The following is a 27,198-nucleotide window of genomic DNA, read 5'->3' on the forward strand; positions in this document are numbered from 1 at the left end:
TTCAGAAATACAAAATGGCATTTTATTTCTGTTTCCCTTAGCACATGATTCTAATTATGCTTTATAGCCTGACAATGGTCATCGTAGGCTACAAATAATCAAGCTGTTGGTAGACTCCCTGCTTGCTGTGAGCAAGCACACCGGTCTGAATATCTCAGACGCCTTGAACAGGGCAAGGCAAGATTTGTTTCAAATGTGCTTCATTGCTTATGGAGGGTAAGTGGCTTCTCACCATGGTGACAATCATGTTGCTAGGCCGGGAAAGGCCCAGTTGAGAAGAATGGTCTTCCAAACAACTACTGAAATGAATGGTTCGTGCCACCAGCAACTTTCTTCAAGTTCTGATTAATTTCCCACGAAATAATTGCTTGGAATACATCCAAGCAGTTTCTTTATTCATTGTTTCTTTGTCTTGCCGGAAGGAGGGTCAGTTAACACTGAAACATACAGCTTGAACCAAGCATATGTGATGCCTGCTGCACAATACACTGAGGTCAGTAACAAAGGGATAAAGGGGTACTTCAGCTTCCAGGAGGTGAAAGGGAATACAAATTCACAGAAGACTTCCAGAGGCCCCAAGCCAAGGAGGTAGAAAGTTTCCAACCAATTAAAGAGAGGTTTTTCTTTTCTGAAGACAAAAGGAGAGAAAAGTCTCATTTTAAACAAGTCATCTTGGTTTAGCAAACATTTCTCAGCTGAAGCTTCCCACCTGCACGCACTGTCCTGATGTGAATGGCAGCCAAAGCCATAGTCAAAAGAGTGCATTCGATTTCACATTTAGAAAAAAATGGATAATGATATACCATTGCATTAGCTCAACAATCCAAATTTACCCAATCGTCATCTACCTACGCGGTCACCTCGGATGAAGCTGCTGAGAACGAGCTATGCACCTGGGAGAGGAGAGGGAGCTGGATGCTGCGACACTGATGTAAGAGTATGCTACACAATATGGTTTTCAGGATGCTTTTGTTTTGGTAAAATAACACACAACTTGCTACTTAACCATTTTTAGGTATGCCATTCAGTACCAGTGAGCGCACCGACAGTGCTGTCCTCCGTCACCACTACCCACTTCCAAACCATTTTCAGCAACCCAACAGAATCTCTGCAGACATCAAGCAATAATCACTCTCCATGCCTCCTCCTGCGCCCCTACTCTGTAACCTCTAACGTACTTTCTATCTCTATGAATTTGCCTATTCTACAGCAGTTATACAGTATTTGTCCTTTTGTACCTGGCTTAGTTCACTTAGCCTAAGTTTTCAAGGTTCATCCACGTTGTAGCACACGTCAGAACCTCCTTCCTCTTTCTGGGTGATCAGTACTCCAGTGTAGGTACACACCACCTTAGCCCTTCATTTACTGATGGACACTTGGGCCTGTTCCCACCTTTTGGCTACAGTGAGTAAAGCTGCATTGGACACTGGTGTACAAATATCTGTTTGAGTCCCTGTTTTCAGTTCCTTTGGGTATACGCTAAGAGTAGAACTGCTAGGTCATACGGTGAGAGCTGAGCTGTAATATAATTAAGTATATGAAGGGTATGGACATAATCGGATATGAATCATAAAGAAGCTTTAAAAACTACATGGATAACATTATATTAAGTTTAGAATAGAAAAAATTCCACCCATAATTCTATAACAAGAATTTTTACATATATATATCTATATTTTATTTATTTATTTATTTATTTATTTATTTATTTATTTCTGAGAGAGAGAGGCAGCATGAACAGGGGCGGGTCACAGAAAGAGATACAGAACCCAAAGCAGGCTCCAGGCTCTGAGCTAGCTGTCAGCACAGAGCCCGATGCGGACCTGAACCGATGAACCGTGAGATCATGACCTGAGCCAAAGTCAGACGCTTAACCGACTGAGCCACCCAGGTGTCCCTACATATATTTACTAAAATTTTTTTTGAAATTTATTTTTTTATTTTGAGAGACAGAGAGAGCAAGCAGGGGAGGGGGTAGAGGGGGAGGGAGAGGGAGGGGGAGAGAGAGAGAGAGAGAGAGAGAGAGAGAGAGAGAGAGAGAGAGAGAGAGAATCCCAAGCAGATTCTGCACTGTCAGTGTGGAGCCCGATGTGGTGCTTGAACCCACGAACCATGAGATCATGAGCTGAAACCAAGAGTCAGATACTTAACTGACTGAGCCACCCAGGCACCCCTACATATATTTTAGCTTTATGCATCTATATTTATGTGGTTTTACTCATAATGCATATTTTACAATCCAATACTTAGTTTTCATATAAGGTTTTAATTTAAGCTAGGTAGTGCCTCCTCAAATAGTCCTTCAATTAAAGACATGAATTATGTTGTCATGACAGAGTAATGGGATCATGGGTAATCTGTCCCCAAAAAAATTCTGTCAGCTTTTTGGGCTCAGGTCATGATTTCATGGTTTGCAAGTTTGAGCCCTGCATTGGGCTTTCTGCTGTTTGTGTGGAGCCTGCTTCAGATCCTCTGTCCCCCTCTATTTCTGTACCTCCCTTGCTTGCACACTCTGTCTCTCTCTCAAAAATAAACATTTAAGAAAGTATTCTTAAAAGGCTTAACTAACCATTTAGGAACAAACATTTCACACGAGCAAACAATTTTAAATGTACTCTTCTGGATTACCTGAACAGAGTCTTCAGTGAGGAAATACTATAGATGGTAAATAGTAGCATGAGTAAGATTTTAATGGGAAGTTCTGTTAAAAGAATAAAAAATAAATACAGGTGATAATTCAGTTGATAAGTGAAAGATATATGATACTCAAGGCAATATAATAAGCACACCGACACAACTATATAGTGCTAGCAATATTTTTTGAGCTTAACTATGCATCTTTGTGACATTTAAAGATACTGAGGATTAGGGACAATTAGAGGGGTTATTAAGAGCATGGGGGAGCTCTTTCCTTCCAAGAGATTTTAAGGCTATTTAAATGAGATATATTGATCTCTAGGCCCTGATAAAAAGGGCCTAGCAATCAAATATCTCTAAAATAAAAAGCCGTTTACCTGGTGCAGTGAAGAGCAGAGGGAAGAGGGAATAATGTCCTGTTGTGGTCAGAATCAGAAAAATTGAAGCATCTCCTGCTTTTCCCACAGACAGAAGGCTAAAAATAAAAGTTCTTATAATAATTCCTTAAAACAACTGAAACACACTTGCAGACAGCTTGAATAAACAGCATCGATTATTGTTTCTAGAACTGGCTTAAGCAGAAGCTAATATACTGATCTTTGCTACAAATCCAATTTAATTGAGAACATTAATTTGGTGGGAAAATTTAAGCAATTGGTAGAAGAATGTACCACACTGAATTGGGCAGTAATCAGAAAGAGTCTTGCTTCCCTGAGTAACTCCCTTCCCCACAGAAAGGGATATGGTAGGACTGGGAGCTGTCTAGCAGTGGTAGCCAGGGAGACAGGGCTTGGGAGGTTAATTTCCATCCTGGAGCTCTTCTCTTGGGCAGTGCCCTGGGCCTGATGGTGCTTAGTAGGATTGCTAATTAAAGATATTAGAAGTTTTGCTCTATTTCTTAATTTGGAAACTCTAAGTTGCTGAATGAATCCAGATAAGCCATATACTGACATGACAAATTTGCTTTAGCTCCCTTCAGAGCTTAATGATTTCTCTCAGGATCTAAGAAAAATCTCAAGGAAAAAAAGGTTAATTCTAATATCATTATCTATCGGGTTTTAATTATACGTAAAACGGACACCACTACTGCATTTAATTTTTTTTTTTTTTAGCATGGTACAGTGAAAAGAACATAGGAACCAACATCATAACATTCAGGTTTAAGTCCTAACTGTGCTACCTGTTAGCTGTGTGGCTTTGGATAAGTCACTTAAACTCTCTGAGCCCCAGTTTCTGTAGCCGTTAAAGCAGGGGATGGTATCCACTTATCCTAATTACCTTAAAGGTTGCTGTGAGGCTCAAAAGAAAAAAAATGCAAAAACAAAAAAAACACCAAACCCTTTTTCTCCCTGACAAAAAACACCCTGACAATAGTTCTGCAAAATGTTGGGTGCTGTACAAATAATAAATTTTACCCTATAACGGACTCAATCATTACTCTAACAACAGTTAACAAGAAACCATGGAATCTTATTTTCACCGATGCGATGACACCAAAGCCTATGCTTTTCTATACCATGCTGCCATTCAATATCCAGCTCTAACAGCCTTGTATCATGATTCTTAATTGCTCTACTACCCTTAACAAAAAACTGCAGTGACTATGCATGCAATTTCACAGGCCCAGCAATCCCAAGTTAAGCATCCCTGTCCGGCCCTAGTATAAACCTGTTCCTGTACATCTTTGCCTTTGCCTACACCACTGAACGTGTCAAATGGAAAACAACAGGGTTTTTACGAAATCTGCCACAAATCCCAGCTGACTAAGTCATGTGCTTACCTCATCGGAAGAACTGCGAGGAGTATGGCTTTTTCATGGACGTGCCATCCAAACAGGAAGGAGCTCAAGGCACAAAGAATTAGACATCGCAGAAAGCCTCTGGGCCCTTGGGGTTTAAACCAAAGACAGAAAACAGAGGGCTAGAAACAACAGGCAAAGATAAAACTTCAGTATCATTCAAAATAAGCTTTACAGAAACAATGTTCAGGCGGATACAATTTATATCATCTCTGCACCCAGTACATCTTAGACTACTCTCCCTTACACTGGGCTAATTCATCACTTTGTGAACATTCCACCAGAAGTTCAAAAAAACTACTCAGGGGGCACCTGGGTGGCTCAGTCAGTTAAGTGTCTGACTCTTGATTTCAGCTCAGGTCATGATCTCATGGTTGTGAAATCAAGCCCCATGTCGGGCCCTGTGCTCACAGCGCAGAGACTGCTAGGGAATTCTCTTTCTCCCTCTGCCCCTCCCTGGCTTGTGCACACTCTCTCTGAAAAAAAAAAAATAAACAAAAATAGGGGCACCTGGGTGACTCAGTCGGTTAAGCGTCCAACTTCAGATCAGATCAGATCTCACGGTTTGTGGGTTCGAGTCCCACATCAGGCTCTGTGCTGACAGCTCAGAGCCTGGAGCCTGTTTCGGATTCACTCCCCCACTCATACTCTGTCTCTCTCTGTCTCAAAAATAAACTATAAAAAATAATAAAACAAAAAACCAAAAGAAAAGAAGGCTTTTGGAAATACACACTTAATTTATTAATATTAATTCTGTTCAGGGCGCCTGGGTGGCTCAGTCAGTTGAGCACTTTACTCTTGATTCTGGCTCAGGTCACGATCTTGTGGTTTCATGACTCTGAGCCCCGCGCTGGGCTTTGTGCATGGGGACTGCTTGGGATTCTCTGTCTCCCTCTCTCCACCCCTCCCCTGCACATGGTCTCTCTGTCTCTCTCAAAGTAAATAAACAAACTTAAAAAATTAATTCTGTTCATCAGAATTAATAATGAATGATAAAATTAAGTTCTAGCATATCCAGTATAACCCTCCGTCACATCTTCAGAATTAGTGAATTAGTAGATACTGAACATATCAGGTCAAACTACAAAAGTTCAAAAACATTTTGAGGCTAATAATAAATTAGATTTTACCATATTAATAAATACATACCTAGCTCTGTGGGCTGGATTGCAATTTATAATAAAACCATGGCCATCCATAGACAGCTTATGAGGCTGACATTTTAGAAAGTTTTAGTCAGTTAGAACACGGGAACAAGTAGGCCAGCAGAGCTTAATTACCCATCAGCACTGCCAATTAAGCAGGGTCAGGTGTCTTACTAGGCTGGAACATTTAGAAACCAAAATTAAAGCTGAGTGTAATTAAAGTAGGATTGAGTTATTTATATTGAATGCCATTAAAATTATATCATGAAATTGAGGGCATCATGATCACTAACAAGTAAGAACAGCTATGAATGAAGCCTCTAACAGCATCCAAGACATGTTAGATTCAACGTTTGATGCTCAAACGTTGTCTCATCAAGACAAAATATCCACGCAGTCCAGGCAACTTTGGGTTTTTGACCAGTTAGCCATGGATGAAAACAACAACAGAAGCCTGGATGTTTCACTATATTTTCCTCCTTCTCCACAGTGCAGTTCTTGGCCCCTCCTCTCTGGACTTTTCTTTCTTCTTCATCAGATTGTGAACAGATGGTCTAACAGCCACAGCAAGGATTTCTCTCACAGAGGTTTTACTAGTCATCTTTCCTTAAGGTGTTCATAGTTACTCTCAGAATTGCTATGAAACACCTCAGTCTGCAGCAGGACGGCAGCCATGGTATCAGTTCTATAGTTGGAAATAACCTGAAAGATGAAATTAACTAGCCACACAAAAGAAAAGCCAACAAAACTCAAGAAATGAGTACCGTGGGTGAATTCTTACCAATATGGCAATCAGGGTGCAGATGAGGGTGGCCAAGGGAGTCACTGAGGGAAGGACTGTGTGTTGGAACTGCTGAACCAAACCACTTGTCATTGAGGCCTTGGGAATTTTGTTGGGATCAAGTAGTTTCAATTCCAAACCTACAGAAAAGTAGATATTTTGTTTTACTTTAATCAATATTTTGCCAACCAACTCCTTGAGAAAAAACAATCTACTAAATCTTATTGCTGCTTCAAGGTCTAGCTGTATTAACTCAACTCTGTACTATTCTACCTAAAGTACCTCTGATCTTGAGACTATAGGATGCAAAGCAGCTTTTTGCATTGGAACAGGGAATTCATGCAAACAGCATGAACATCAATCTGCTCTCACCTCTAAAATGAAGCAGGCTTTTAAAATGCAAGCATGACCATATCACACCCCAGCTTGGAACCCTTCATCGCCTACAGAGTACAGTCATATCCCCAAGCGTGGCATAGACTGTCTTCTATGATCTAGTCCCTTCCTCTCCAACCTCATCTCCTCTGCCTGATTCCATGTGGCTTGGCCACAATGAATTGACATAGCACTCTCTTGACACTTGTCCCCTTAGTTTAGAATGGCCTAATCACTTCTCTAATTTAACTCCTAACTCACTCCCTCATCTGAGAAAGCTTTTAAATAAAAAAGTAGAGCTGATTTTCTTGTGGGCTAGATACACACATGTGGACCTTGTACATGTCTCTATCTAGTGCTCACTTCTCTGCCCTGTATCTGTTTATGCACTCATTTCCTCCACTATATTGGATTTCTTAAAGGCAGAAATGATGATTAATCCACTTTTATCCCCAGCACATAAATATTCAAGGAATACTTATTAGATGAAACAACTCTAAGGATGATGATGGAAATCCCACCCCAAATAAGCTAGTAGGACAGCCAAGGACAGTCTGAGCATGGCCCTAATACTGGTAAAAATGAGTGAAATGTGAGAAGGTGTACACTACCAAAATATTTAGTATTCATTAACCTCTTTCCATTTCTCTTTAGTCTGATGAGTCTCTCTTAAAGCTACGGCCACTGACCAAGACATCTTTTTCTTTAAATTAAAAATTTTTAATGTTTTTATTTATTTCTGAGAGAGAGAGGCAGTGTGAGCAGGGGAGGGTCAGAGAGAGAGGGAGACACAGAATCAGAAGCAGGCTCCAGGCTCTGAGCTAGCTGTCAGCACAGAGCCCGACACGGGGCTCGAACTCATGCATTGTGAGATCATAACCTGAGCTGAAGTTGGACACTTAACCGACTGAGCCACCCAGGTGCCCCTGACCAAGACATCTATGAGGACACAGATCTGTAAGGTAATGTACAGCTTAGTTTCCTCACTCAGATAAGGAAAGTGGCCTTTATATCTCATACCATGCTGGTTATTTAAGGTTTCTGAAATATAAATGTTAACAAATTCATTTTAAGAGTCCTTGGACATCAAGGCTGGATTCACAGTTGGTGAGGGATAATACCAAATTATAATTTCTTGTAAGTATGCACCAGAACAGTAATAGCAGTTACTTGTGCCAAGAGCCTTATAGCCATTATTTTCAGACCCGTGAGGCACAGTGTGATGTATAACTTGTCCAAAGTCATACAAGTGACAGGCAGTAGAATTAAACCCAGGTCTGTCTGGCTCCAAAGTCCCTGCTACTAAAAACAACCCAGCATGTCTTTATTATTACATGTTTCTTACAACATGGTGCCTTCATACAGTCACTTACATTATCCTCTTATTAGAGTCACTGGAAGAATCATGTGACTTGATCAATGCCACACAGTCACTGTTTATGCAGGTGGGCCTCCAACCAAATCCTGAGAGTCTAGATCAGGACTTGGCACGCTCTAGCCTGAGAACCAAATCCCCAGCCCGTGACTTATTTTTGCACAGCATGAAGCTATGAAGAGTTTTTATATTTTTCAAGGTTGTAAAACAAACAAAAACATCTTATGGGATCTGCCAAGCCTAAACTATTTACTCTCTGGCCCATTTTAAGATAAAGCTTAGTGACCTTTCTCTTAATCTTACCATTTCCCAGCAAGTGAGGCTAGATTCACAAACTACTGTGAGTTATTCCAGAGTGAATTATTTTCAGTAAAACCATCTTAAGATATACATTATTTTTTTTTTATCACAACCTAAACTTAAAAGCCTAGCCAAGGTTTCCCATTTCTTTTCATCTCATGCACGGCTATCGTTTTCCTTACTGACAGAACACCTAGAGTTACAGCTTACACGTTCTTCTTTCCTTCCGCACATATTTAAGTTTAGAAGCAGGGTTAACTGCTGAATAACATTTTGCCCAAGGCAAAAATTACCTTTTAAAAATGTCTAAATATTCTATTTTTTTCCATCCTCGTTGAAAAAAGGATCAACCTCATTGCCACAAATGGCTTTTATAAGGAATAGTCTGTTTACTGCACTGAAGCCTTAGTCCCTAGAACTGCTCCCCTGTTGATTCTGCAAGCTGAAACACACAGTCAGACAACAAACAGTTCAGCCACATTCAAAACACAAAGCAGGATTTTCCATCTCTCAGTGTGACTCGGCCTTTCCAAATCCATTGTCTAAGTAAGAAGGCTGGTTACTATACCGATGACGGAGAGCACTTTGTCCAAAGCATTGTACAAAGCCCAGAAGTTTGGAGCCCAATATGCATGGCAGAGACCCCTCTTGAAAGGGAAGAGTCGGGACAAGACTTGAGGCAGTTGGTTCTGTAGAAAAGAGATTAAACAGTGACCAATCTTTTCGAAATGCAAAAAGAGAAGGAACCATCTGTGACATGGTGTGTAGAAAGTTCCAGTCCTTGTTCCTTCGAGTTGTTGTGTGATCTTGAGCAGTTCACAGAACCTCCTCTCATCTAACCTTCTTGTCTGCTGAGTGGGACAAGATACGCTGAATACCAGTCCAGTACTGTTATAAGTATAATAAGGGAAGAACTTACAAGGTACAAAGGAAGATACAGAGTATGGCTTATCTAAGTCTAGTGAAGACTAGGAAACCCCAGAGTGAGGGAAAAAGGGGAAGATGAAAAATATTTATCGAACATCTATACTATGCTAGGCACTTTGCATGTTTCTTGTCAGTGAATGACCATGCAACACCATTAATACTGATTTTGGAGTTACAAATAAATTATCGCAAGTTGGCAAATTAGCAAATAAGGAAATTTGCGAACAATGATCATCAATTCTGTGTGTGTGTGTGTGTGTTTGTGAGAGATATAATTAAACACATAAACACACAGGTACGTATTTGAATATGAACCAAAATGTCTGAAAGAACACCATCCTGTCTTTGGGGAGTCCTACTGGGGAAGAATAAGAAAAAGTAGAGTTGCTTCTTTTATACATTCTTGGTTTTATTATTTTTTTTCTAAATAACAACAGCAGCAACAAGAAAAGTGTACTACTTAAAAAAATAAGACTTACCAAGGCTAGGAAGGGACCCAGTGAAAGAGCAGAAACTAAAAAGACGACCAGTCCTAGAGAAATAACACGGACAAAGCTGAAACTGTTCCAACGGATGGACCCATCTGCAGAAAACGGACATTACCATTACTCGGAACATGGAAAACTGTACCTTATACAATGTGCTAAAGCCAGAAGTATCCCCTGACAGTACACTAACCTTCACGATGTGACAAGAGCACAGAGAAGTCAGAATGGTCAAGGGTTTATAGGATCAATAAATGAGAGGCATCTGCTGTGCCTCATAAAATCCTCTCATGAAGCAAGCTACCAAGTCAAGGAAAAAGAAAATAAAGGTTTCGTTATTATCACTAAAACTTGCCTGGTTTATTTGCAGTGAAACAGTAAGACCGCAGCAGGTATATACCGTAAGCTGGTGCGACATAGAGGTAGATGTGCTTGAAGTGTAGAAGAACAGTGAAGAGAAATGCTCCTTCCATATGCCTTTTCTAGGAGATTTAAAAGGGAAATATCACTTTAAAATTCAGGGTAAACTAAATGTAGTAATGCAGTATCCTGGTTGGATCCTGGAACAGAAAAATAACATTAGTGGGAAAACTGGGGAAATCTGAGTGCGGTACCAATGTTGGTTTTTTGGTCTTTTTTGTTTTTTAGGTTTTAATTTTAATTCCAGTTAGTTAACCATACAGTGTTACGCTGGATTTAGGTGTACGATAGTGTTTTTCAGTCTTGATGAAAGAATGAACTATGGAAGTGGCACAATTATGTAAGATGGTGACATGAGGGGAAAATGGGTGAGGGGCAAAGGAACTCTCTGTACTATCTTTGTAACTTTTCTGTACACCTAAAACTATTTTTAAAAATTAAGTTTACTAAAAAATAAAAAATCCCTGGAGACTGGTTGCATAATAATGTGAATATACTTAAACAATGCTGGACTGTACACTAAAAAATGGTTAAGATAGTAAATTCTATGTATATTTCAACACAATTTAAAAACACATATTTTAAAATATATATTCTGGCATGCTTAATGAATGAACTATTACATCTGGGATATGTTTCAGAATAATCCAGGGCGCCTGGGTGGTTCCGTCAGTTAAGCATCCGACTTCGGCTCAGGTCAGATCTCACGGTTGGTGGGTTCGAGCCCCGCATCAGGCTCTGTGCTGAAAACTCAGAACCAGGAGTCTGTTTCAGATTCTGCGTCTCCCCCCTCTCTGCCCTTCCCCTGGTCATGCTCTGTCTCTGTCTCAAAAATAAAAAAAAATAAACTATGTTTCAGAATAATCCTGTGTGTGTGCACGTGCGTAGATCACTGTGCTGTTTTCTCTACTTTTGTATATGATTTTAATTTGCTATAATAAAAAGTTTTTAAATTTCAGACAAATATTCTACATGTAATATAAAGAGAAAACAGGCAAGTGGTTCTAGTTAGTTTTTTTTTTTAATTTTTTTTAATGTTTTTACTTATTTCTAGGAGAGAAAGAGAGAGAGAGACAGCGTGAGCAGGGGAGGGTCAGAGAGAGAGGGAGTCACAGACTGAAACAGGCTCCAGGCTCTGAGCTGGCTGTTAGCACAGAGCCCGACGCGGGGCTCAAACCCACGAACCGCGAGTTCATGACCTAAGCGGAAGTTGGACGCTTAACCGACTAAGCCACCCAGGTGCCCCAGTTTTAGTTAGTTTTTATACTGAGCCTAGTTCATTACTGCAACAAATATTTATTCAATACTAAGCTTGATGCTAAGGTATAGGACACATTATCATAAGAACACACTCCGATTCTCCTTAAAGATCTGAAGCCCAGAGAATTCAATCACCCTCACCCCCTTACAGTTTTACAACAGCTGGAGTTGATCTCCAGGGAGGACCTGGGGATGAGAGTATGAAAGAATACACATGATGCTATCTACCAAAGAGGCACTTAAATCTGGTATTACAGATCGGGTAACGTAGTACTATCAGGCTGAAGGCACCAGTACAGTACTTGATCCTAACAAGCTACCTACAAGAACTAAAGGTATTCTGATTTAAAACACATTTAAAAAAAATCCCCAAGTTGACTACAGCTAAATAAATCTGAATTCTACCTACCTCACAGGAATTTTGGGATCAAATGAGATAATGTTCCTGCGGTTCAGCAAGGAAGCCACCAAAGGCACCAGGAAAGGCCAGATTCCTTCTCTCACTGTCTCATCAGGGTGTGTTCTAGAATAGATGAGTGAGGAATAATAAGGAAAAATAATGGGTTCCTTCCAGATCTCTGGTCACCATTTTTCAATTTAAGATTCAGAAGTCTAGCTGGGTCTATAGCTAAACTTTATTTGTTCAACAATCATTCACTGAATGCCAATTATGCTCTATACGCTATGTGGCTTTTTATGGTTAAAAGACAAAAACTTATCCAGATATTTATAGTTGACAAAGAACTTTAAAGCAGATTATCAAATTTGACCTTTCCAAAGTCCCTGTGAGGTAGGGAGCCCCCATTTTACAAATAATATAACAAGGGCTACATTTCATTTTATGGATGTAAAAACTGAAGCTGAGGGAGTTAATTGGCTTGCTTTGGGTTACTGGTTCCCAAACCTGACTGTGAATCAAAATTCCCTATAAATTCCTAAACCCCGTGCTAAGGATTCTGATCCAGTATACAGAGAGGTGGCCCAAAAATCCGAACTTCTGACTTCTTCCTCTATAAAGAGGAGGAAAATAGTGACAATAATTTCATAGAATAGTTGTGAGGTTTACTCAATAAGATATTATACATAATGTACCTAACTCAAAGTAGCCAACGCACCTGTGTGAGCCCTGTGTGAGTCATACAGTTTATTAGGATCAGTCAGGATTCCAACTCAGTCTTCTGATTCCAAATTCCATACTTTCCATTACACTATGCTATATACTTCTGACGGTGAAACCCCACCATCAGTTATCATGTAAAAACTGGAGATTTCATTCCTAGGTAAATGATTCCAATCAAATACAGCAACTCAAGTTTACTTCAGGCCTGCCATCCTCTAACAAGTTTCTAGAGTCTATGCGTAAAAGGAAGGAAATTATTGTCAAAAGAGAAGATGGGATTTATGAGAAATACTCAATAAAAGTATACTGCTTGACAATTCAAAACTGTTCATCAAAGAAGTCTACCCATCACCCACTATATTGTTGCCTTTCAAAGCTTAAAGTCGGACTTGAGGGGGAAAATCTAATCATCCTATTTGTATTTACCTGAAATAATCGTGCAATGGAGAGTAGCATTAATCCAAATAAAAAACCATTGTACTGGAAATGAATATCTGGACTTAGGTTAAGGAAAGACAACAGAGGATATTAAATTTAAATTGAACTATGCCAGCAGATTGAGTATAAAAATGCAAAAGCTTTCCTAGCAGGTAAACTAAAGACAAAAATATTTCTCCCAGTTGGAACTTCTCATAAATGTGCTTTCTATAAAGAGAGACAAATCTCAGACAAACTCTAATTAAAATGTATATAGTGCCAATGATTATATAGGAGATTAAAAAAATTATGTTTAAGAAGAAAACCAGGAAACTTTCCCATGTTTTTTCTACCTTTTAAAGACCCAGCAGCTACAGGGCAGGGAGTTTCTTGGTTTTGTGTTTTGAATTACGGATGAGAAAGGAACATACCTAACAGCTACTGAAGGCCCCTGGCATGCAGCAACCCCTTGCTTACAGTATATATACACAATCTTAGTAAACCTCACAACAAACCCGTGAGGACATCAGCTCAGAGCCATTAATCTACACGTGGCATAAAGCTACTCCAATGCCATAGCTAAGAGCTGAGTCCAGGTCCCACTTGAACCAAAGTCTGGGTGTTTTCCTCACATGTCTACCTTTATGAAAATTGTAAAATATTAGGCTCTTATCATTAAGGTTTCAATTTTATTTAAACCTTTTGGATTTAAGAACTTTGCCTGTTAATATGTGGTAATCTAAGATGGCAGAAGAGCACGAAGGTCTATCTGGTCCCATACGTAACACTGATATAGACTCTTTCCAAGACAAGGTATTTAGAATAATGTGTTATAAAACTATGTAAGATATACGTATTTGATTAATCTAAAGATAGTTAACGAATCCCAGTATATTGCTTTACTGGTGGTTTAACTGGTTCTTGAAGATCACCACAAGCTTTTCAGAAACAAAGTGCTCTTAAAATCAGTGTCTGGAACAGTTGGAGAACCCACAAAAACCATAGTTTTGGGGACCCACTGACCCACACACACCCATTTTCAAAAGTAGCTCACATTTCAGAATTACCACTGAAGAAATAATTAATCTTATTCTTAGTATATATCAGAGTAAGTAAGGAAATAGTGCAGACAATGTCAAGGATACGGTCCACAATTAGCAACCCGAAGTTCCACAGCAGTAACACTGAGAGAATAAATTTTGGCTTCTCTGTAAGTTCTTTACCTGCTTTTTGCCCATCAATGCATTTACAGCACCTACAGTAAACACCAGGAAGGAAGCAGAAAGAGCTTTTATCTTCATGAGAACATCACAATACTTCTAGAGAGTACACTCTGATACACTCAGACACATTTTATTAGCTGTTCCTGATAAATTGTCCATGATGTTCTTGACTGCTTAAAAAGGTGACCGCAGAAACAAATACCTCAGGGTCAGTTCCACATCTTTCTCAGCTATGCTGATCTGAAACAAAGTCTTCATTAAGTAAAATGAAAGATAAACAGCCACCATAAACTCAAAGGGAAGGATTTTGAAAATTGAGAGGGCACACACTATTTAAGTGTAAAAAAATGCAGACCATACCTGAAACTAACATAACAATGTAACATTGTATATCAACTATACTAAAAAAAAGTCCAGACCAGAATGATATGCTCCTCTAAATTATAATATCATACCAGCCAAATTAAAAATAGAGCTATGAGGGTCGCGTGGGTGGTTCAGTTAGTTAACTGTCCAACTCTTGATTTTGGCTCTGGTTATAACTGACCTCACAGTTTGTGGGTTTGAGCCCTGTGTTGAGCTCTGTGCTGACAGCAAAGAGCCTGCTTGGGATTCAAACTCTCCCTCTCCCTCTGCCCTCCCCTACTTGGTCTCTCTTTCTCTCTCAAAAATAAGTAAACATTTGAAAAAAATTTGAGCCGGGGCACCTGGGTGGCTCAGTTGGTTAAGTGTCTGATGTTGGCTCAGGTCATGATCTTACAGCTCATGAGTTTGAGCCCCATGTTGGGCTCTGTGCTGACAGCTCAGAGTCTGGAGCCTGCTTCAGATTCTGTGTGTGTGTGTGTGTGTGTGTCTCTCTCTCTCCCCCTTCCCTGCTCGTGCTTCCAAAAATAAACATTAAAAATAAATAAATAAATCATATCAGACCTAACATCCTCTTAAAAAAAAAAAAAATAAAGCCACGAACTCAGCTCCTGACTGTCCAAATTTCAGAAAGATTTATTAAAAATTTATTAAAAATGTGTATCATTTAAAGGTCAAGATCTATTATTAAGTGACAATAGCAGATGACAAAAAATTATGATGCTATTTTTATTTTATAAAAATTATATTCAGGCACAGAAAAGAGGCTGAAATAATATACACCAAAATGGTGACAGTGAAAGCTGTAAGTGGAGGAGTTGGGTCACTTTTACTTTGTGTACATGTGTGGTTTTCTGTTTTCCAAAATTTTGATGAAGATGTATAATCCTATAAAAAGGATTTTAAAAAATATGAGTATTGGCAAATCCCAAAAACAGAAATCTAAGCCAAAAAAAATAGACAATAAAGATGCAATTAAAGAGGGATTAGCAAAAGGTGTTCTGCTTTTTCTCTCTGGAGCCTGTTTTCTCATCAACGAGGACAGTAACCTTACAGGGTAATTGAAAAATTTAAGTAAGTTACTCTCTACACTTCATTTTTCTTTTTTTAATATAACTTATTGTCAAATTGGCTAACATAGAGCGTGTAAAGTGTGCTCTTGGTTTTGGGGGTAGATTCCCGTGGTTCATTGCTATACTTTGTGCCTGATTCTGGGAATTGGCACATAGATCTCAACAATTTATATCTTATTTAACTGCTCCCTCTACACTGCAGGTGGAAATGAATTCTATTCCCTCCCCTTTCTGCCTATTACCTTCTCTGGAAGCTTCAATTCAAACATTTTGAATTTAAAGGAGTATATCACAAATCACCCTCTTCTTCAACTCTTGGTAGGTCATAAACAGATTGAAAGTTAAGGTGCCAAGTGGGAATGACTCCTTCAGAATTAGCAGGGGTTAAAATATTGCCAAGGGGGGAGCGGCTGGGTGGCTCAGTTGGTTAAGCGTCCAACTTTGGCTCAGGTCACGATCTCACGGTTCATGGGTTCGAGCCCGGCATCAGGCTCTGTGCTGACAGCTCAGAGCCTGGAGCCTGTCTTCAGATTCTGTGTCTCCCTCTTTCTCTGACCCCCCTCCCCTGCTCATGCTGTCTCTCTCTCTCTCTCTCAAAAATAAAAACATTAAAAAAAAATATTGCCAAGGGACTCTTTCCTAAATGGGGTAGGGGTTCAGTGTGGAGGGCCTCACAAATAGAAATGAACCATTTGTGACAAGGGTCATGAAGGGACATAGTTAGTGGTCTTTCACATCATACCAGCATGCTTAATTACATATCGGGACAGAATAAGAACCAACATTAACAAAGAATTTACTACTTGGAAGTCACTCTGCAAGACACTGTATGTATGTGTATTCAACTTAATTTATAAGTAAAATATGCAAAGCATAAAAATATAAACTATAAGCATAACTTAAAATTAGTGAAGAGTCCAGGGTGCCTGAGTGGCTCAGTTGGTTAAGTGTCAAACTTTGGCTCAGGTCATGATCTCATGGCTTGTGTGCCGAGAGCTCAGAGTCTGGAGCCTGCTTTGGATTCTTTGTCTCCCTCTCTTTCTGCCCCTCCCCAGCTTGCACTGTTTCTCTAAAATGAATAAACATTAAAAAAAAATTTTTTTTAAGTTAGTGAAGAGTCTTCATGAAGGTAAGAGTCCAGAAACAATAACTAAAAGCACTCAGCAAGGTTTCCTGAGTTTACTATAATGGACACCCCACTGGTGGTCCACACAACGAATATGTGTACATGAGTGTGTGTGCTGTATGTATGTGTGTGTGTATCCTAAAGAAAAGGGTAGGTCACAGAAGCCTCTGGGGTCTGGCTACAAGGAAGAGAAGCAAAGCATATGGAGCTGTTCTGAGCAGGAGAAATGGTCATGGAACTGTGCTACTTCTCAGGACACTCAAAATCTCTCATTCTACCCCTGCCATGTAGTCCCACCTTATTCCATTGTCTTTCACAAGATTTAGCTAGACTGCCTAGTGTAATTACTCATTGTACAGTTTAAAACACAGCAACAAAGTTTGGGACTGTTCTAGCATTTGCCGTTATATGAACTTTGTTTCCCCCAAATGATGAACCAGTTAATACTACTTAATACTACATTATGTCCTCGACACCTTCTACACAAAATGACATTCTTAGACTTACTCGTGGACAGCATACACAAAGAGTGCATCTGTAAGGATGACAGAAAATCTCTGGAAAAGTAAGGTTCTTGCACTGAAGTAGTTCAGGTTACGGACATTCAGCATCTCTTGATCAAAATATTTGGCAACATGTGACAGGGCATACTCAAACCATGCAAAAAAAGGGGGATAATCCAAGGTCCATTCTGAAGTTGCCTGTAAAAATTGAAAAAAGAACATATCCTAAATAACTGAATCAACAAAGTGCATGTAAAGACTGAAAATCCTCATTCTCTAGTCTTTAAAAAAGCAAACGAAATAAAATTGCATTCAAAATATGACCTAGGGGCGCCTGGCTGGCTCAGTTGGAAGAGTGTGTGACTCTTGATTTTGGACTCATGAGTTCAAGTCCGAAAATGAGTACAGAGACTACTAAAAAAAAAATGACTAAATTACAGAGTAATTCTTACGAAAGACTGAGAAGACCACCAAAATCTGGCTCCTAAGTTATTTAATATGGTCTTCAATTTTCCTTAAATACAATTAACTACATTTCAAACAATTTAATAAAACTTGCAGTAATGAACTTGGTTCTGACATGGTGCTATTCATCTAAGTAAAAAAGGGAGCTATAGTATAACAAATGATTCACTAGCTTGGGTTCAGTTTCTGTCTCAGAGACTCAATTTCTATTTGTAAAATGAGGTATTGTGAGGGTTGACAGAATACATATGAAACAGTTATAAATGACAAAATACAACACAAATGCTATTTATTTTTTGTTCCAATAGGTTATCAGATACTGAGGTTAAGAGAGCAAAACCCACTCCTCACCATTTGTGTATTCTGAAACTTTAGTGTCTGATATATTAAGTGAAATAATCATTAGTTAAATGAATGATCAATCACTAATGAGTAAATGAAAATACAGATCATATGAAATAGTGTATGAAATATATAACTTCAAGATATTATGTTTTGTTAGATTACTCCAAGTCTCCGTTTCCTCACCCAAACAACAGGGATGGTAGAACCTACCTAATGGGTTATTGCATTAAATTTTAAATATCCATATCAAATATTATTTATATAGTATTGAACCAGAAACAAAGTAAATATTATTTATTGTTTAAAAAATTATTACTATTACCAGAGGATGTCCCTAAAACTAAACCCAGACTTTGTACCTCTAAGAGCTCAGATGGTAATAATAATTTCCCTACTCTGTATATCTGTTGCTCTTTTCAATGGGATACTCCTTTCCTTCTGGAATTGCACTGAGGGTTCACTGGGTACTAACTGGGTGCTCATAGGGACTACTATTTAGGATTGCTCTGTGATATGAGGTGAGAAAGACTCTGACAAACTACTTGTTAGCTCTTTGTTCATGGTAAGGATAAGTGTCAACTTTGGGTCCAGATAAGAAGTAGCCTGTTTACTCCCCCTACAGGTACTAACATGTAGAAGCCTCAGGTCTGAGGCAAACCCAGAGGCTCTCGTCTCCATCTATGAATACACCCATTACGTTCTCCTCTATGAAAAGTTCCTTTCCTAATCCCAAGTTTCCAATGTGGAGTGTAAACAAGATGAGCTATTAAACTGGAGAAAGAAAAATTAGAAATTCTATTTTTTAATCTCATCCTGTTTAATTTTTACTTGAAATTGTGTATTAATAAGGCAGTACTTTTATAATTTATAAACAAACTCACATGGAGTAGTAAATGATCAAAATGTTTTCTTGCAGGTCGCCTGGGTGGCTCAGTTGGTTAAGCGTCTGACTCTTGATTTCAGCTCAGCTCATGATCTCACAGTTTGTGAGTTGGAGACCCGCACTGAGATCCCACTGCTTGGACTCTTTCTTTCCCCCTCTACCCCTCCCTTGTGTGTGCTCTCTGTCTCTCAAAATAAATAAATAAACTTAAAAAAGATGTTTTCTTGCTAGGGTATAGATATTTAAAAAACAAGAAATTTTTTAGAAATTTATTTTTAAATTAATTTAAATTTTTAGAAATTATTGCTCCATGTAATTCCAAGAAAGTCAACATCAACTTAGACTTTATTAACTCCCAGCTGCAGTTTCTATGTCAGAGTTCACACTACCCTGAAAGAGCCATTTACTCTACAGAAGTGTAAAAGGTTTTTTCCTACTTATCGACACACTTGTTACTTTAAATAAAAGGGGGACTAGGAAAAGCATTGAAAAAAACTGGGAGGGAGAGGTGCTGCCTGGGAGATTGCCATTTTTCCAAAACAAAGTGTCCCTATTCTCAATCCAATACCACTCAGAGGCTCTCTACATGCTGCTCCTATTTCCCACACAAAGACTTTCCAAATCTAGCTCAGAAGGTTCTCTTGACCTCAAGGATTTCCATCTGGGGCCATTTTCTTACCTCAACAGCTTCTGGGAAGCCAGTTAAGCTATTAGCTATCATTTTCTCCTAAGTAAACAGTTCCATCACTTAAAATACTTGGCAGAGGTGGAACTAAAATCTGGGTCGTCCGACTCCAAATCCATTAGCTCAGTAAGCTATAGACAGCAAGATGGCGTCACTCATGTCAAGCAGTGTGGTAAGCAGCCAAGGGCGTTGCACCTAAGACCAGATATCATGAAACCAGCACAGGCTGACAACTCTTAGAACTGATAACCAGCAGAACCAGAAGAAGCCTGCAAAGACCCATTGAGCCTTTCAGTGTATTCAACGTCTGGAGAGTCTGGCAGTTTGCTGCAAAAGTCCTCCCTTTTTAAAGGAGCTTAATCAGTCTTGGGTCTTTGCAGGCTTCTTCTGGTTCTGCTGGTTATCAATTCTAGGGAGTTGTCAGCCTGTGCTGGTTTCATGATATCTGGCGTTAGGTGCAACGCCCTTGGCTGCTTACCATACTGCTTGACATGACTGACTCTATCTTGCTCTCAACAAGAGCTATTTCTTCAAATATAGAAACATCCAACTTCAGGGTGCCTGGGTGGCTCAGTTGGTTAATCATCTGACTCTTGATTTTGACTCAGGTCATGATCTCAAGGTTTGTGAGTCTGAGCCCCATGCTGGGCTCTTCACTGAAAGCACTGAAGCCTGCTTGGAATTCTCTTTCTCCCTTTCTCTCTGCCCCTCTCCCACTCATGTTCTCTATCTCTCAAAATAAACAAACTTTAAAGAAAAAAAAAGAAACAACCAACTTCTTCCTATGAAGATTCGAAATAACTGTGTTCATTCCACAAGTATTTACTGCGGGTCTCTTTGGTGTCTTTCCCAACCAGTCGACCAATCAATTTAAGCTGAAGCCAGAGCAGAAAGGCAGGTTAGAAGTCACAGTTAGGTAGTCCACTGCTCACATGTCTACTCTCCTTACCATGGCAGAGAGACTCTTCCAGACCTGACCTCATGTGCCTCTCCAGCCCTATTTCCTACTATGAGGCTCTTCTCTCATACAGTCAAGCCTTGCCCATAAATGAGTTTTGCTCCTTGTTGGCTCTTGTGGTTATTTTTGAGGAGAGCAGTAAGAACAAAGAAGTATACCATTACTAGAATGCTTTGTTTTCTTTAGTAAGCTCTGTGCCCAATGTGGGGCTTGAACTCACAACCCTGAAATCAAGAAGTGGTGAAGGTTATAGGAATAAATGAGAGAGAACATCCAGAAAGAATTACAGAATTGAAATTCTGTACCACGAAGAGAACCCTAGAGAGTACCAGCTGTTTAAAGGGTGTACAGAGGAGGAAGAGTTAACAAAGGAGACAAAGAAGGAATGGTGGGAGACAAAAGGAAGAAAGGGGGCTGCCTTTTAATTTACATTCTAAGCGTCATGATATGAATAATTTTAACTATTAATAACCCTTAATAATGTTTACTAAGCACTTCTGTTCCAAGCACTGTGCTATTTTTTTTTTTTAATTTTTTTTTTTTAATGTTTTTTATTTTTATTTCTAGGAGGGAGAGAGAGACAGACAGCGTGAGCAGGGGAGGGTCAGAGAGACAGGGAGTCACAGACTGAAACAGGCTCCAGGCTCTGAGCTGGCAGTCAGCACAGAGCCCGTCGCGGGGCCTGAACCCACGAACCGTGAGATCATGACCTAAGCGAAAGTCGGACGCTTAACCGACTAAGCCACCCAGGCGCCCCGNGAGCTGGCAGTCAGCACAGAGCCCGACGCGGGGCTCGAACCCACGAACCGCGAGATCATGACCTAAGCGAAAGTCGGACGCTTAACCGACTAAGCCACCCAGGCGCCCCTGTGCTAACTATTATAAGCATTATATTCATTTCACTCTAATACATATTATCACTTAATAGTTAGGGATGTTGAGGCTTTGAGAGGTCAAGCAGTTTGCTCATGGTCACTTAGCATGGGCATTAGGTGGCAGAGCGGAAAGTCACAAAGAGGTGGTCTGGAACCACAGCCCAAGCTCTTGACCACTAGGCCACACAAAATGTCTTCTAATGTATATGCATACATGCAAACTGAAATACTTTATACTAAAGTAATTACTTAAAGATCCTGAGCACTCCTATCAAATACTTATGTTATTGTGTGAGGAGGAACTTGGTTCCTTAGGTTAATTGTTCTTAAGCTTTTTTGGTACAAAGGACTATTCTGATCTGACAACAAATAAACACAAAAAGCAACAATGAATTAAGAGAAAACTTTACAGATTGTCTAAAAAAACCTCCTTGCAGCAGAGTGCTATTTTTGATCAAGACACTTCTGAATTGATGTCAGTTTTTCATGGAATATCATATGCAACTTAGTAATTCATACCAGAAATAAAAATATATAGTTTTTATACATAATAGAAGAGAATGGTTTCTATATTACCAGAGGCTTATATATCACATTTGATTATTCCATTTTTTTCATAAATACTGGGGACAGAGAGGATCTTAGAAATAATTCATTCCAAATCTTTATGTGTCAGATGAGAAACTAAGTCTCAGAGAAATGAAATATATTTTCTATGTTGTCACAGAGCCAGGTCTGGAATCTAATTTTTCCTCTTTTCCAATTCCAAATTCTTTCAAAGGGGGTGTGGCAAATATTATAATTTCTAATTTGTTTGGGAAACTCATTTTGAAGTACAGGGATTCCCTAATAGTGCCAGAGACAGAACTTAGGGAAAAGCACAATTCTTTTAATCTTTTAATAAAGATTAATTAGAGCTGTAATCACACAGAAAACTTTTAATATCAGTAACACTTATATGATTTCACACACCTTTGTAAAAGACAAGCCACCCAAAAAGTGAAAATTAAAACTTACCTCATAATACCACTGTGATACTGGCAAACTGTGAGTGATAGCAAGCCAGTTTCGGTGTACTTCAAAATCCGTGGAATGGCTACTCAAAATAATCAGATGAGAAAAATGAGATTTTTTTCACATTTATCAATTTCACATTTCTAAAATTATGCTTTTAAATGGACCAACATGCCACAGCTCATGATCCTATAAAAACATAAGCAGGCATTACATAATCCTGAAACACCTCACTTATCTGAAGTCCAGGCCTCCTTCTGGAAAAGTTGGGGATCTACAAGTAAGTGAAAAGGTTCTTGGGAGTTATCTAAAGGGCTGACCAAAAGCCCATACTCTTTTTTAAGGGAGGACATCTGGCTACTGGTCAGAGGTAACTTACTCTCATTCACAAGAATTCTAACAATATTCATTATCTGCAAAATGCTTCACACACCAGCTAGATCTTCAAGGATGAGTAGGAGTTCAGCAGACTGAAAAGGTAGGAAAAGGCCCCTGATTTGCCTTTCCCATGTCTCCTAATTCTTCACTATGTATAAATATAGTCAAGAATCTCCCCTGCAGGGAAAGAAACATTTTCTCTTCTACCCTTCTAATTTCTGTAGCTGGTCTAAGAATTAAACTGACATAAGACAGATTAACAGGAGGGGGGGAAAAGCCAGTTTTAATAATATATGTATATATGGGAGCCCAAAAAGATATGAGAAAGACATAAGGCTTAGACAGTGGCCAAATGATTAAGGTTTATATGCCACCCTGAACTGAGGACAGGGATAGGGGCCTGGGGCTTCAAATGGGGGGGGGGGAGGCAATTCAAGTGAGATGATGTTTGTTGCACAAAGGTTGCCCTGCCAGCAGATAAGTCTCTCAGGTGGAAAAGTGATCTCTGGTAACAGTTCTCTTTCTGGTACAGGCCTCCTTTCTCACGTAAATTTTCCTTATGAAAAGGAAAAACTTACAAATCTTATAAAAGGGGTAATTTCTACTGTTTTCAGAGCTTCTCCTGTCTACAGTTCCTCCAAATAATCAGCCCCAAATAACCTTTATGCCAAAGAGATAATTTTGGGGTGGCATTCTGTGCCTTTCTCCCCTCTTTAGAATTTTTCCCCCCATTTGTCTACTGCTGTATTTCCCTTCTACATCTTGAACATCACCTGATATACAGAAGGGCTCAACACGTTCCTGCTGAGTTAACCACTCATCAAAGTCAACGAGTTCCACAGCAAAACCTGATTAACACTTCGCAATGTTTTATACAACGTCCTCTTTTTATGCAACTTATTCTACTCTCAGCGATCTTATTCATTCTTATTGCTTCCAATATTAACAGTATAATGATGACTTCCAAACCACAGTACAAGCTTGATCTCTTTCCTGAGTTCTAAAGACAGACATACCCAAATTCCTGGTGACAATGTCCCCTTAATATCCTACGTATTCCTCAAAATCACAATTCAAAATTTATCTCGTGACCTAGCATTTTAAAGTATATTCAGTACTCAACAGAAATAGATTTACATGTTTATCAAAAGACATGTACTAGGCATGTCTTCAGGCCTCCAATTACATGTCAACTCCTGAGACTTTCTTGACACCCAATCTAAGTAAGCCTAAGTTAGTTCTCTTATAGAATACCATTCTTTTCTTTATAATACTTTCTAAAAAATGGATTCATCTGTTTAATATAGGGATATAACATTGTGTCAATACTAGGCATCATAAAATGTAAACACAATTACTGTCATCAACCTGGAAATACCTTTAAGGATTGAAAGTGCTTTGTTTAGTTACTATTTGCATATAGTGCAGAGAAAGGTCTTCATGTTATTAGCACTATATACATAAGAGGTCCAAATTACAAGAGAGACAGATAAAATTTGAGTTCTTTAAACATCTGTTAAACTAAGTTTTGTAGTAATAGCCAGGTTTATCTTCTTTCACTAACCATATTCCCTGTTCAACACATCATAACAAGAGCACAGTGAAGTGAATGATGAAATAAAAGAATTCTGATACACTAGAAAACAGTGCTCAGTTATTCATACGTTCTATTTATATGACTAAACATTTGATCATACAGTATCTTCCCACAGGATTACTAATTTCCTTCATAACACTTAACACAAGTGTAGTTGTGTAATCACATATTTACGTTGATTTGTGTCTAGAACTGTCCTCCCCTGTAGTGCTTAGCCCAGTACCTGGTATATAAAAAGCGGTTAACAAACACTTTATTGACTATATTTACATTTATCCTGTAACACTGTGATCCTTCCCTCTCACACCCCAGGGTTTTATAGTTTGAGAAACAGAACATTAACTACAACTATATACATTCTTAATCCTGGACTAAGAGCATTATTCAAAGTAACAACTCTGAAGTAACCAATGCAAGAAACATCACTTTATATACACAGATCTACAGTTAAAAAAAAAAAAAAAAGAATTCCCTTTCACTCTGAGTTGAAAGGAATTTCTTACATTTTATTTTTATCTTTTTTTTAATGTTTTTTTTTTTTTAATTTATTTCAGAGAGAGAGAGAGACAGTGTGAACAGCGGAGGGTCAGAGAGAGAGGCAAACACAGAATCTGAAGACAGACTCTGAGCTGGCTGTTAGCACAGAGCTCGAGGAGGGGCTCGAACTCACGGACCGTGAGATCATGACCTGAGCTGAAGTCAGATGCTTAGCCGACTGAGCCACCCACGTGCCCCAGGAATTTCTTACATTTTAGAAAGATTTTTCCAATTTGCTTTTAAAATGGAGAGATGTTTCTTATTTATTTTCAGTTACACAGAAAGTTCAACTGAACAACTCCTTTTTCTAAGTCCCTGGAAGTTATTTTGCTAAACCTACAAACATTTCATTGCTTATATACCTATAAAAACACAGTATAAATGTACACTCTCCATATACAGTTCTTCCATATCCAACAGGGTATCACCAAGAACTTGAACCAAACCATACCAATAAACCAAAACCTAAACTGGGGAGGGGTAGGGAGACCTGGAGGGAAGGGAGACAAGGAATGAAAGGATAAATGATGGGACAAGAGTTAGGAAGGATGAACAGATGGTGGAAGCTAATGTTGAAATGAGTATCCACAGTATACCCATTACTTCGTGGATGCTTCCTAACTGGTTTCCGTGCTTTCAGTCTTGCCCCCTATTTTTCAAACAGCAATCTAACCCTGTGTGACCTGGCCACTGCCCACCTCATCCTGGGCCATTCTCCTCCTCCCATAATGCCCTTCAGTCACAATGGTCACTTTCTGTTCCCAGAAGGCTCTGAGTTTTTTTTTCCTACCACAAGGCATTTACACTGTTTCCCATGCTTGAACTGATTTTTACATGGCTTATTCTCTTTCATCCTTCTAAATTTTAACTCAAACATCACCTCCTAGGGGCGCCCGGGTGGCGTAGTCGGTTAAGCGTCCGACTTTCGCTCGGGTCATGATCTCGCGGTTCGTGGGTTCGAGCCCCGTGTCGGGCTCTGTGCTGACTGCCAGCTCAGAGCCTGGAGCCTGTTTCAGTCTGTGACTCCCTCTCTCTCTGACCCTCCCCTGCTCACGCTGTCTCTCTCTCTCTCCTAGAAATAAATAAAACATTAAAAAAAAAAATCACCTCCTAAAATAAGCGTAAAGCCTTGACCTGTAGTCGCTCTTTCTTTTATACATCCTATCACAATCTAAAACATTCGTTTTTTGTCTGTCTGCCCCCACTAATTTATCGAGAACAAGAACCGGAAATGTTCTTTCTCACCACGGTATCTCCACGACCTTGTCCCTAGCCTAGCAGACAACTGTTAAATACAGCTGAACGAATGGTGGAGGCGGGTGTTCTTAACCTGCATATTAACGACGAGGACCCAAGGCTTAAAATCATTTAAGCCAGTCAGCGCCAAGCCTGAACCTATCCGCCCAGGGCTGTGATCTAGTTCTCAGGTCAAGTAACAACGAATCGGCAGAGCGGGAAGCTTAGCAAAGGCATAGCGGCGCCCACATGAGCGCTCGAGGTTCCCTTTCCTCCTACCACCCACGGGCATCCACGCTTCTCTCTCCCGCTTTGACCAACCGCGGTGCGGGTCCCTTACTAGGTGGGGATGAGAAGGCATTTGAGGAGAGTCACCCCGAGCGCCAAAGCCGAAAACCAATTGCCACCACCCATCGCAATTCCGAGAGCAGCCATTACTGTAGCGCCCCACGCATCCAACCGACTGGATCCGCATCCGGGCTCCCGCGCATGCGGGGAAGACCATCTGAGGCGGCGCCTAAGCTGCTGCGCGCATGCGCTCAGCCAGTCCTTGCGTAGGACTCCGGAGCTCTGTCATTTAAACTTCCCGCGAACAGCCCTTTCACCGCCCCGTCTCGCTCCAGGACGCGGCGGGGCGTGACAGCGTCTGCGCGGGTTTCTTAACGGTGACAAGCTAAGTTTCGTTAGCTGCTTCATACTTACCTTTAAATGTTGCTGGGTGTCTGCTCTGGCGTTTCCCGCGTTTTGACTGGAAAACCTGGCATTGGGGTACCTGGGCGAGACAGGACTGCATCGTGCCCTGGAGACGTAGTGGAGGAGACAGCATTGTAACCCGAGAGTTACTGTAGACTAAAGCACCTGCGAGTACTGGAGGTGCCTAATCCAGGCACCTGACCC

At 39.8% G+C, this 27,198-nt stretch overlaps 1 protein-coding gene across 1 annotated transcript; it reads right to left on the reverse strand.

Annotated features, from left to right (window-relative positions):
* Positions 1 to 26,780, reverse strand: ALG8 (ALG8 alpha-1,3-glucosyltransferase). The gene is made up of 13 exons (XM_039228775.1): positions 26,642 to 26,780; positions 22,557 to 22,635; positions 17,333 to 17,526; positions 14,186 to 14,295; positions 13,050 to 13,117; positions 10,179 to 10,305; positions 9,818 to 9,921; positions 8,980 to 9,100; positions 6,362 to 6,501; positions 4,418 to 4,557; positions 3,015 to 3,112; positions 2,629 to 2,701; positions 1 to 628 (listed from the first exon to the last, which is right to left on the reverse strand). Exons 1-13 carry the CDS (start codon positions 26,734 to 26,736, stop codon positions 397 to 399), a joined length of 1,581 nt encoding a protein of 526 aa, XP_039084706.1. The 5' UTR covers positions 26,737 to 26,780; the 3' UTR covers positions 1 to 396.
* Positions 26,781 to 27,198: the final 418 nt, after the last annotated feature.

This window comes from Hyaena hyaena, unplaced genomic scaffold, assembly GCF_003009895.1.
Source record: "Hyaena hyaena isolate Hyena2069 unplaced genomic scaffold, ASM300989v1 scaffold_34, whole genome shotgun sequence".
Classification (NCBI taxonomy): domain Eukaryota; kingdom Metazoa; phylum Chordata; class Mammalia; order Carnivora; family Hyaenidae; genus Hyaena; species Hyaena hyaena.